The 11,938-nt window shown below is 37.4% G+C and overlaps 3 protein-coding genes across 4 annotated transcripts; 2 read left to right on the top strand and 1 right to left on the bottom strand.

Moving 5' to 3' along the window:
- The first annotated feature begins 739 nt into the window (after positions 1-739).
- On the top strand, positions 740-4,796 carry LOC125207628 (D-xylose-proton symporter-like 2). Its single transcript, XM_048107048.1, has 14 exons — positions 740-897; positions 1,112-1,212; positions 1,347-1,425; positions 1,662-1,721; positions 1,867-1,933; positions 2,022-2,146; positions 2,495-2,596; positions 2,767-3,135; positions 3,220-3,267; positions 3,371-3,433; positions 3,716-3,796; positions 3,927-4,025; positions 4,320-4,457; positions 4,542-4,796. The coding sequence occupies exons 1-14, from the start codon at positions 853-855 to the stop codon at positions 4,671-4,673; spliced, it is 1,509 nt and encodes a 502-aa protein (XP_047963005.1). The 5' UTR covers positions 740-852; the 3' UTR covers positions 4,674-4,796.
- A 714-nt stretch (positions 4,797-5,510) lies between these two features.
- LOC125205842 (NADH dehydrogenase [ubiquinone] iron-sulfur protein 6, mitochondrial-like) lies at positions 5,511-7,346 on the top strand. 2 transcript variants are annotated; one of them, XM_048104997.1, is made up of 3 exons: positions 5,543-5,766; positions 6,842-6,926; positions 7,064-7,346. In XM_048104997.1, the coding sequence occupies exons 1-3, from the start codon at positions 5,632-5,634 to the stop codon at positions 7,171-7,173; spliced, it is 330 nt and encodes a 109-aa protein (XP_047960954.1). In that variant the 5' UTR covers positions 5,543-5,631; the 3' UTR covers positions 7,174-7,346. The 2 variants fall into 2 exon arrangements, with proteins under 2 accessions (XP_047960955.1, XP_047960954.1); XM_048104998.1 differs by lacking the exon at positions 7,064-7,346 and having other exon boundaries at positions 5,511-5,766; positions 6,720-6,856.
- Positions 7,347-7,423: 77 nt separating this feature from the next.
- Positions 7,424-11,575, bottom strand: LOC125205841 (ATPase family AAA domain-containing protein 3-like). Its single transcript, XM_048104994.1, has 8 exons — positions 11,161-11,575; positions 10,987-11,082; positions 10,226-10,336; positions 9,824-10,133; positions 9,397-9,487; positions 8,636-8,969; positions 8,192-8,340; positions 7,424-8,098 (listed from the first exon to the last, which is right to left on the bottom strand). Exons 1-8 carry the CDS (start codon positions 11,434-11,436, stop codon positions 7,573-7,575), a joined length of 1,893 nt encoding a protein of 630 aa, XP_047960951.1. The 5' UTR covers positions 11,437-11,575; the 3' UTR covers positions 7,424-7,572.
- Positions 11,576-11,938: the final 363 nt, after the last annotated feature.

Below are 11,938 nucleotides of genomic sequence, written 5' to 3'. Positions count from 1 at the left end.
AGCATTGAGATATTTAAATGACAGAGAGTAACATTTTGGTTGGGTTTAATACTGTATTTATTAGTATGTCGGCGTGGACAATTTTAATTCCACGGGTGTGATGCGTTAGGGTGTCAATATGATGGAGTGATGATTTTGACTGGTAGCTGACCGTATTAATAAGCATAATCCAATCTATGATATGTATTCAGTTTGTCACATGGTGCGTATAGTGTCTAATTTATTTTTTTTTTGAAAAGAATTTAGAAGTGAAGCCATGTAATTATAAACAAGAGTAGATACTGTGTGCGTCCGACCATGTTGTCATCGGATCAATTGAAAATCTTTTACAAAACTAATGTTCAATGTGACACATTATATAACAAGTCATTAAGTACTCACAAAAATGAAATACTATGACATTTGTAGTATAGTATGAAATATGAATATGAATTTAAATACGTAGTACAAATCTTAAACTATCACACGGTTTCTTGCTAAAAACAAAACACTTCCAATTTACTAGTATCACATATTCTACAATCCTTTACATGGTTATTCTTGCTGACATAATTTCAATATAATTAAGTACACAGAAATCTATTAACTATAAGATTGAAAATTGTAACATGTCTTGAAAAATACTCCGCTTTATTTGTACTCGTAAATAAAATCACGTGACCAAAACAGTTTGCTAGTCACTTACATTGCATCCACCTACTCACATATCTATCCGATAAATTCAACGACAAAGATAAAAATAAACTACTACTCTTTTTTCCCAACAACCACAGTGTATTAAATCAACAACGTGGTTAGATCACAGAGCGGTGCTTTAGTTTTGATTGATTTCGCGAGTTTCCCAACTCTGCTATGGCTTCCGATGTCGAGCGACCGAGATTTTCCTCCATTTCTAAGGTTCATTTTACCAACTTGATCTTCTTCATTTCATCCATTCTATCGCAATTTTTATATGTGAAGTTGTTTGCTCTTCTTGAAGCAGTTGCTGCTTGTGCCTTTTTTTCCCCCACTAAATGTTGACTTGCTGATTTGAGTTGCTATCCGATAATATGATGCCATAGTTCGCTGTCGTTTTGACGATATTTCTTTTTTCTTATTTTGTAATTGATAGGACGGAACGTCTTCCGGTGAAATTGGTACCGAGCAAGAGCCTCTATTGAAGAATGGAAGCAACGAAGTTGAGGAGTATTCTGTGGTTTCTGCGATTCTTCCGTGAGTTTACAACTTCTCATTAGCTAATAGCTGATTTGGTTTCATAATTTCCATTTGATTATCAAATTTAGGATACATTTTGGCATATCTGGATGTGCTGATTATTTTCGGCTAATTGTTTGATCATGGATCAGGTTTCTGTTCCCCGCTTTTGGAGGACTGCTATATGGTTATGATATTGGAGCTACATCTTCTGCTACTATTTCCATTCAGGTATTGCATATGGGAGGTGGTGGTTTTAAACATAAGACTTCCCACCACTCCCCACAATATTCTAGAACTGATTGGCACATGTGGTTGTAGAGCTCTAGCAGCACAGAATTAACATGACTAGTTGATCTGTAAAACATATTCCTAAATTTACTGATTGGCACACGGGTCCTGTTATTTCTTGGAACTCTTTCATTACAAATTATATGCTAATGTCAATCTGTGTTTCATTCCTGCAGTCAGCCACATTTAGTGGGATCTCATGGTATAACTTGTCTTCTCTGCAAGTTGGTCTAATTGTAAGCAAGCCCGCCCTTCCTGGTTGTTACCTCACACACACTCATACACATATTATATGTCCTCTCCTGTTGGCCAGGGCTTTTCTGTAGCATATTTCTGTTTGGGAAAATCATGTTTTCTGTTTCTGCCTCCTAATTCTGGCAGACCAGTGGCTCACTTTATGGTGCACTGATAGGCTCAATTTTGGCATTTAATGTTGCCGACTTCCTAGGTTAGTATGACTTCAATGTAGACCAAATGATTGGTATTAGTATTGCTCAATACACAATTTGTGGATGAATTGATACTAAACACTGCAGGAAGAAGAAAGGAATTGATTGTTTCTGCTGTTACATACCTTGTTGGTGGTCTTCTTACAGCTTTGGCTCCTAGTTTTACTCTCATGGTGATTGGGCGTTTCATTTATGGGATAGGAATTGGACTGGTAAGATGATCATTCTGCACACCCCCCAAGTGTGTGTATTATGGCTATTATCATATGCAATTATTTCTTGATCATTTCTGCTAATACATCAGAGGAGTTGCTGATAATTGATGACTGCAAGTTCTTTTCTTTTGCACTCATTGTTATGAGACAAGTATCAAGATTTAGTAGATTTCCTAAAAATATACTTGTATATATATCTTCAAATGTAAAGTTTTCTATGAATATGAAACTTACAGAGGAGAAATCATTTTGGGCCCAGAAGTAAGTGACAATCATGCAATAAGAGCACGGTGTTGTATTACTTGAATTTTTTTTGTAACTGACTTCACTTTCCTGCATATATAGGCAATGCATGCTGCACCAATGTACATTGCTGAAACAGCTCCTAGTCAAATACGAGGGCGGCTTATCTCTCTTAAGGAATTCTTCATAGTTCTTGGAATGCTAGTGAGTAAGCCTGCCTTAAATGAAAAGCTCCATACTTAGACAAGCTATTCAATCACATATTATATTTTTTCTTACCATAAACTGAACTTTGTGATATTTAGTTGTAACGTATCCTTACAAACTACTCCTACTTAAGTTCTGTAAATAAGACTTTTGGGGACTTTGTTTAGGTTGGGTATATTGCTGGTAGCCTTTTGGTTGACATTGTCACTGGCTGGAGATACATGTATGGAGTTAGTGTACCTCTATCACTGATGATGGGAGTTGGAATGTGGTGGCTTCCTGCATCTCCTAGATGGATACTTCTACGAGTGGTACAGGGAAAAGGAGATGCTCAGGTTTTAAGAAAAGTTGCCATAGATTGCTTATGTCAATTGCGAGGTGCAGCTATAGGTGAATCAGCTCCTCAGAAAGTGGATGAGATTTTGTCTGAGCTTTCTTACATGCGTGAAGAGCAAGAAGCTACGCTAGCTGAGGTATTCCAGGGTAAGTGCTTGAAAGCACTTATCATTGGTGGTGGGCTAGTCCTCTTTCAGCAGGTATATTGTTCAGAATAAATGGGTTTCAATTTCCAGAAACAAACCTAAGCATGAGCTCATAACTATCTTATCTATTAATGGCAGATTACAGGACAACCAAGTGTGTTGTACTATGCCGCAACAATTTTTCAGGTACTACTTCTGCATCAGCCATGAAAGCTAAACATATGTGGTCGCTAGTACTGAATTCTATGACTTTGCCATATCTCCAACTCTAATAATTTTGGTATCGTAGAGTGCAGGATTTCCTGAAGCATCAGATGCGACTAAGGTGTCTGTTCTACTTGGTTTATTGAAGGTCAGTTTCTGGGATCCTATTCATTGCACTTTCTATTTAATAGTTATAATTATTAATTGAATTTCTTCCTAGCATCTCCTAGTTTGGATTCCACACCACTGCTAGTATTGCTATTGTTCTCTAGGACTATGTTATCACAGTGCTCTCGAGTATGTGCTATATGTTTAAGAGATTTCTGTTTCCTGTTCAGTCTTCTATTCTCCACTATTTACTGTTGTAGTCAATTATTCTTACTTCATACACGTAATCCTGGTATACTCACAAATTGCCTTTCAATTATAGCTGATTATGACGGGGGTGGCCGTTTTGGTTGTTGATAGGCTGGGTAGGAGACCTTTGCTACTTGGAGGTGTATCTGGCATTGTAAGTAATCTCTCCACGTCTTTAATATATTTATATATGATCAAACTTCATAGTACTTAGTTCTTAGTCATTCTTCCAGTAGTTGTTGGCCTCTTTAGCTTATTGCTGACATACTTGTATCACATGGCAGACTGTATCTCTAGTTCTTCTAGGATCTTATTACTCTTTCCTGGGTAATGTACCTGCTTTGGCAGTTGTTGCTTTGCTCGTATACGTTGGCTGTTACCAGGTAATACCATTTGTGATATTGCATTATTGCCTCAACATTACTTTCTGTGGTCTAAATCAGGTGTTTTTTGGGTCTCAATACTGAGATGTAATAAAACAACTCTCACCTATGGAACTCGCTTTTGTGGGTGTAGAAGTGGTTAAAGCTGCTATCGTAATATCTCAAATGTTTCTGTAATTTCATGCTTCAACGACGGGTGTAATTACCATATTCTGTAAAGGAGCATATTGTGTCTTTGTTTCTTTCAGCCTTTTGTATCCTGTAATGTCAAGTATCAACGTTTTTATTCTGCAGCTATCATTTGGTCCAATTGGTTGGCTGATGATCTCCGAGATTTTCCCGTTGCGTCAAAGGGGACGAGGATTGAGTATCGCTGTTCTCATAAATTTCGGTGCGAATGCACTTGTGGCATTGGCATTTTCTCCACTGCAGGTACACACTGAAGCAATTTTGTCGTTAATATGTACTAGTACTCTCAGATTAGATTGTAAAATCTTGTGTTAACCGTGGTTGCAGGAATTGCTTGGGGCAGGAGCTGTGTTTTTCATCTTCGGAGGAATAGCAATCTTAGCTATTATTTCCATCTTCTTTTACATACCTGAAACAAAGGGGCTTACCTTGGAGGAAATTGAAGCTAAACTCCTCTAGTTTCCACATTTTCATGGATAGCTTCTGTTTTACTATCATGTAAAAGATGCTAGACACTTCTTTCGAATTTTAACCATGTTTTTTACTCTATAAATTAATAAATTAATGGACCCAATATCCAAATAGAATCTTGAACCGTAAAAATATTTCACATTTGTTCTGTATTACTAGTATTTAAAATGAAATATGCACGACTTTTGATTAATTCGGATTTAACTAATTTTGAAAAACATGGCTCGATTTTCAGCCATGATATTTTTATGTGTCCCACCGGCAACATTGTGAACTATTAATTACTATCTTAGAAATCACATGGATGGCAAATTAATAAAACAAAGAGAATGAGTTGTCAATTTTCTTTTAGTTTTCACTTTTCAGATAGTTTTAAGTATTTATTATAATACTAATCAATAGTTCGACACATTTTTTCAATTTTCGAAGTATTTTGTAATATGTTTTATTATATTTATTTAAAATACATTATGAAAATTTCATTAAATATTATTCAATAATAGTACTAGTATTTTTCATGGTTGAGTCAGTGTATATTGACCGAAAATGTAATGATGGTAAATGGCCCTTTGTACTAGTAGATTGTTACTCCATTCGTTGCAAAATTCTTGAGTCTTATTCAATTTATATTGTCTCATTATAATTACGTCATATAACTCTTTTAGTAAAAATTAATGTATATTTCATATATTTTAAGTACTTTATAATCTTCTCTACATTTCTGTCTTTTCAATTGTATATTTATTTATGCCTTTTATTTATTTAGAAAAGTCTCACTTAACCATAAGAAAGGACATACTCCACAATCCAAATAACATATAGTAATTGGAAATTTAATTGTTAGATGCCTACTGACTGTGAATTTATATTCAGCACAGCACTTCATATACCCCTTTTCTCTCTTGAACAAAATCGAGCTCCTCTCTACTACACCTCACACTCGACAATGGCGGCATTCGGGAGAAATAATGCATTAACAATGGCGACAAACCTCATGAAAACTCTAACTGGATCTTCGAGGAACCTCAGCGGCATCGTTAGTAGCGAAGTTTCCACCTCTCATACCCAAAAATGGATGCAGGTATCTAATTATACATATGCTGGGGAAATTCGTGTTATTCGTTCGTTTTGTGATGAAAATTTCCGAGTTTTTTTTTATGCTCTTTTCTTATTCCAGTATATGATTGCTTTTATTGGCGCGGGGGCTTTGTTGATGTCGATTTGAATATCTGTAATCGCGAATTTGTTCGTATTGTTTTTTTAAATCTTTTGTTTTATCAATTCAAAGGGACACGAAGGTCGTAGAAAACTCCAGATTTTTTTGTCATGATTATTTAGGTAGATCAATAATTTTTTCTCAAAAAACGGAAGGGCAACTGCAAGATGATGTTAATATTCTGTTTTTCCGGTCCTATATTCCCTCCTAGATTGAGTCTCTGCTACGGTTGCAGATGTTTCTGATTGCCTTCTTCTTGAGTTGACTATATTAGACGAAGAGAGGGCATTATGTATGACACCTGAAGTTTTGCAATCTGGTTTAGAGGAAATTGTCTCTACTGTACGCTATAGAGTGTCTGCACTTGCACTGTTGTCAGTTGATATCCTCGCATATAGACAGGATATCCATGGACTGGTGTATAATTTTTTGGAAATATGAGGAGTGATAAATGAGATCATGGTTTTCCGTTTGTTCCTAGTTTAGGAAAATATGAGAGTGGTATGATCTATTTAGGCTATTGAATGAGAGGACAATAAGAAATGTTTGAGTATTGAGTGGTGTATCCGGTTGAGTAGGCTTTGATGATTAAGATCACACTTGAGTTGGCCATTGATCTCTTCACCAATTACATGAGCGGGCAGTATGCGTGTAATTTACCAATCTACTAGGAAACCGTTTCCTTGCTCTATCTGGGCTAGTGTATAAAAATACGCTTGAAATTTGATTATGATTTGTAGGTATACATAGTTCCATACCCCCCTTAGTCAATTGCTACTTACTTTTAGGTTATAGTAATACTCAAAATTATCTTATAGGTTTCAGAAATTGGCACTCTGCCCCTGGTTTGTTCGCATATTAGCACTTGTGACACATCATCTTCACGAGAAGCAGTAACGCAGTCTCGTATTCTAATTATGGTTTACGGATGCTGACATAGGATACGAGTAAAAAGTCTCCAATGGAGTTGATCAATGAAGTTCCACCAATCAAAGTAGAGGACAGGATTGCTGTTTGTGAAGGAGGTTTGTGTTGCTAATATTTGTTTCTGTCGAGATGCAGAATTTGTTATATATCTGAATTTCCTCCTTTATGAATAGTAAATCAGTGATCATCTTTATAATGTTTTACTAGGTGTCTCACCCTTTTGACTTTACTACAGATAGTAACCCGGCACTGGGTCATCCAATTGAGTTCATATGCCTCGACAAGGACGAGCCAGCTGTGTGCAAGTATTGTGGTTTACGCTATGTGCAAGACCATCATCACTAGACAATGTCTCTGGTTGTGCTGTTTTAAAAGCCAGTCATCCCAGTTGTTATAAGCTGTAATTTTCAGATAACATGGTGTTTGGCATTACTGCCAAGTATTCTTTCTCCTCAAAATAAGGATGCTTTTGCACATTTTGAATGAAACTTTGCTCCTGGAGCATTAACATTTTCTTATATCATTTACATTTGCTTATCAGTTTTCATCATAAGGCCTGGTTTTGTTAAGTGAGTTAATCTTGGTAGAGAATAACAAAAAAATGATACAATGATTTCATTATTGGTGCAAGCACTGTATATAAGCAATGTTGCCAATGGATGCTAAGCTAAGCTACACCAAAACTTCCTCGCTTTAGAGGAAAAAGAATCATATGATTCATGTTTAATTTCAACACAAAAACCATCAAAGGGTGGACTTGGTTAGGTTCTCTTCAGTTCCAGCTAGTTTCTTTCTTTGATGATGCTCTGCAACTTTGTAATTCACCACCTCCCGAAACAGATCGGAATCCAACACACATTTCTCACTACCATACACTGCTGCTTGAACGCTCGCCATAAGCTTGGCGATTTCTCTTCCAGAAAAGCCTTCAGTCTTTGCTGCAGCTTCCCTAATGATTTCATCGTTGAGTCCTTGTATCTCTATTCTATTTTGCTGCTTCCTGAATAACCTGGCAAATAGTCCTGGCTTTCTTGCCCCTGCTTGTGCTATGTACTTATCCAGGTACAAGTTAAGCAACTTGAAACGCTCATCCTCACCGGGTAAAGGAAATTCCAGGACTTCATCGATACGATCTGAAACAGCTGAATCAAGATCACCAGGGCGGTTCGTTGCAAGAGCAAGGACTATATCCTTGGACTGGTCTCCCGTACGGAACAGGAGTGCATTCAGAGCACTCCTCTGAGCTTCACTCATGTAGGTTTTATTCCGCCTGGAGATGTTCAAATGTTAATATGGAAGTAATGCTTCATTTAGACTTCGTATTTATACAGATGAAGATTATGGCAAACATAGTTTGACTCACTCGCACAAGAAGGCATCTGCCTCATCAATGAAAAGCAACAAACCCTTGTTAGATTTCTTGGCCCAATCGAACATCTGGTGTATCTTGGTTACAGCTTGAGAGCCCAGTGGCGCAACATCACCTCCAGTCATCAGTGCATAGTCAAGTCCCTATAAGCATAGCACATAGACGATATTAGAAAACGGGCTCACAATAATCACAGTCATGCCTATCTACGGAAAACCCTTGACTTGTGAAATCACACGTGAGATGTGGTGCATGCCAGCCCAATCTATCCTGCCACCGGGAGAATTGCTCGATGACAATAAACAGTGAGTGAGTGAACACACATTTTTTTTGTGTGAGTGCAGTTATATTTCTTAGTGCCTACTTTAAGCTAAAGCAAGAGTGTTGAAATAATTAAAACATCCATCAAGAAGGAAAAAGGTTATGATGCCGCCATACAGATTTGTGGGCAAGCTCCCTAGCAGCCATCGTCTTCCCGGTTCCTGGTGGTCCATAGAAGAGCATGTTTCTATATGGTGCCTTATGAACTTTTGTATGTGCAGTTGAACTAGCCAAATGCTCAATCCGTTTCTGTAGGCGAGGATGTAAGATAACATCCCCAAAACCTTTTCTGGCTTGTGAGCCAGAACCTGTCTTAGCACCTCCGTAAAGGGTGCTTATGCCGTGTGAAAACAGCCCAGACCATGGGTATTTACCCCGTGAAGATTCTCGAATCAGGGATGGTTGTCCTAAGATTCGATCCACATAACTCCAAACCACCCTTGCACCCTCTCTGAAATCCAAATATATATTGCAAGTGTTTAGAAAAGCGCTGAAATAAAACTGAAGATTCCAATGCCAATGTAATAAAACTTCCATTGTCCTTGAAATGTAATGCCCGGAAAAAAAATGCATTTTTACAAAATATGTAAGTCAACAAAATGTTAGAACTGAATTTCTTAAAAGCATCACCCAAACTAAAATGTCGTGCTTGTTAGAAAGTGGCTCTTGCAGAAGAACAATTTAGTCAAATAACGCAAAACCACATATGGCGATAAATGACAAGTGGATTTAAAATGAGAAAAAACATAGATATATAAAAGTTTTGAAATGGGTGTGACACTACTTATTTTGGCAAGACGAGTTTTTTTAAGGCGAAGGTAGACAATATACTGCAAAGGATTTTGAGGTTAACAACTTGACATTCATAAATATAGTACCTTGTCGTATAAACACCTGCTGCTAGAGCTGTTATCCCTCCCACTGCCACGACCATCTTATTCTGATCCGTTAAAATAGCCCGTAACCCTCCTACATTTAAGGGAACATTTGGAGTTGGAGAAGTAACATTAAATGAAATATGCAGCCATCTATTAATGATGACTCAAGGCAAGACAAAAATTAAATAAATGGGAAATATAAGCTTATACTTTCATAAACAAAAACCAACTTGCACTAATTTTATAGTAGTAACTCACAAAAGGTATGAAGTTGATCCCGCACTAAAAGTTCAAAAAGTATATTAGCTTCTAGTAGAATATACAAGCTCTAACAGATGAACAGCAGAGTGTTTGCAACAAAATGAGCAGTGAAACTAAAACTATTTCTAGAAAGGTAAAGATCTGCAGTTTATTCGAGAGAAAAAACCTCCAATGTGATCAAATGCTGTGTTAATAGTAGCAACCCATTTCTCTCGTTCTGCATTTGCACGTTCAACTAGCATTCGTCTGCTGACATCCTCTCCAAGCTTGGCCTCATGGGCTCTTCCCTCTGCTTCAGCCATAGCCCTGACCCTAATAGTTTCACGTTCTATCTCAGCCTTCTCTCTTTCAGTTTGACGACGCTGTGCTTGAATTTGTTCCTCGCTTGCTTGTCTAGCAGCCTCTTGCCTCAAAGCCGATTCCTCTTGCATTTTTACAAGTTCTTGATTTCTACCCCTTTGGTGTTCACCCTCTGCCTGCAAAGCTCCAGATTTACAGGATACTCCTAGAAATCTAATACAGGAAAAACCTAATGCTTCACTGCACGTGAATGTAAAGGATAACATACCTGCATTCTTTTCCTGGCTAATTCGTCTTCGTATCTAGCCATCTGTGATTTTATTTCTGCTTTTTGTTGAGCTAACTTTTTCTGCTCATGGTGGACTATTGATTGTTTCTCCTGGAAAATATAGAAACATTATTCATGTTTCATCCTACAATCTTGTCATTAATGATTGATATTGAAGCATTGAAAAACACCCCAAATCTCTAGTTCTCAGGCCTTGGAAGAGGAAATATTGACGGGTAATGAAAATGCTACTATTCCTAGTTTTGTTCCTTGATTGGTGAAGTATACGCGGGATTCTTTCATAAGAATACTCCATTAAAAGAGTCACAATTTTCATTTAATGAGAATGAGAGTTAAAACCCTCTGAACTCTAAATAAAGCAATGAAGTAACTGTTGCTTAATGAAAAGAATGTGCAAGATTACTTAGTGAATAACAAAGAAAAAGCTCAACAACATACACTCTCATTCATATTCCTGCTCAAATAAACACAATACTACTTGTTTAACAGGAGATTCGATCTCAATTTTACCAGCTAAAATGCCATCATGCCGAGAAAGACATGCAATGTGGTAGGAAATACACTCACTATTAAATTTAAACATGAAATCTTGTTCTTCCAAATGATTCACAACAATTAATCTTTACTCAATCTAAATTATGATAAATGCCAGTTATGAAAAGAAGAAAAAAAACTGGAAATCAAATAATTAAGAACAAGGTTAATTTTAAACTGGAAGCAAACAGTGCGACGAGACTTACAGATTCGGCTTGAGCTTGAATTGTCTTGAATTCCGTAGCTTTTGAGCTTAATTCTTGCAGTTTCGTTTCTTCTCGCTTTTTCATAAACTCAAACGCCTAAGCCAAAAAAAATCCCCAATCAAACAGCTTAACTAATCTAATCCGGGAACCGAAAAAAATGGGAAACTTCCAAACCTTCTTAGCACCATGCTGAGAGCTGGCAACCTCCTTCAAAGCATCGACGCCCCTCTCCAAAGCCTCCGGGTCGAATCCGGCTGAAGTCGTTCTCGGATTATTATTGCGAACCCGTTGTGGCTCGTCTGCCGCTGGCTCAGGAGTCTCCGACTCAGCCGCGGGAGGCGAATTATAGAATGGCAAAAAACTGGGGCGTCCATCTGCGTGGGCTTCGTCGACGCCGAAGGCAGCGTAGGTTAGCGCGGCTGAAATCCAGGATGCACAATTTTTTGCCATAATCTCAACAGAGATTTTAATTACTTAATTAGAAAGGTCTATTTCGTGGTTTTGATGCATAAATAAGAAGTGAATTAAGAGTGAGTAATAGTTTCTTGACTGATAAGAAAATAGAGCATTGGCGGAGACGCCATTGGAGGTGGTGAGGAAGAGAAACTTCAGGGTTTATGTAGGGTTTCCGGTTTTTTTTTTTGAAAAATGACGGTTCATTTAAGCCGGTTTAGGTTTACATTCCAGTCAAATCCGGTCTAGCTAATAGTAACTCAACTTTTTATAACTTTTCTAAAAAAATAGTTTTACACACTTTCAATTACTAGCTGCGTGTATAAAAGGTCAAAAACTCAAGCGTGTTAATGTGTGTTTGTCAATGATGAATTCCAGATGTACAAGTCTCTCAGAGGAATGGAGTGTCGTGCGTTGCGGTCTGCCTCTTTTACTGGTAAAATCCCAATTTCATGGCTCTGAGTTTGTCCACTTGAGTCTTGCATAGTGAGTATTATTG

This window comes from Salvia hispanica, chromosome 2 (assembly GCF_023119035.1).
Source record: "Salvia hispanica cultivar TCC Black 2014 chromosome 2, UniMelb_Shisp_WGS_1.0, whole genome shotgun sequence".
NCBI lineage: Eukaryota > Viridiplantae > Streptophyta > Magnoliopsida > Lamiales > Lamiaceae > Salvia > Salvia hispanica.
This window is presented reverse-complemented; position numbering and strand designations above follow the sequence as displayed.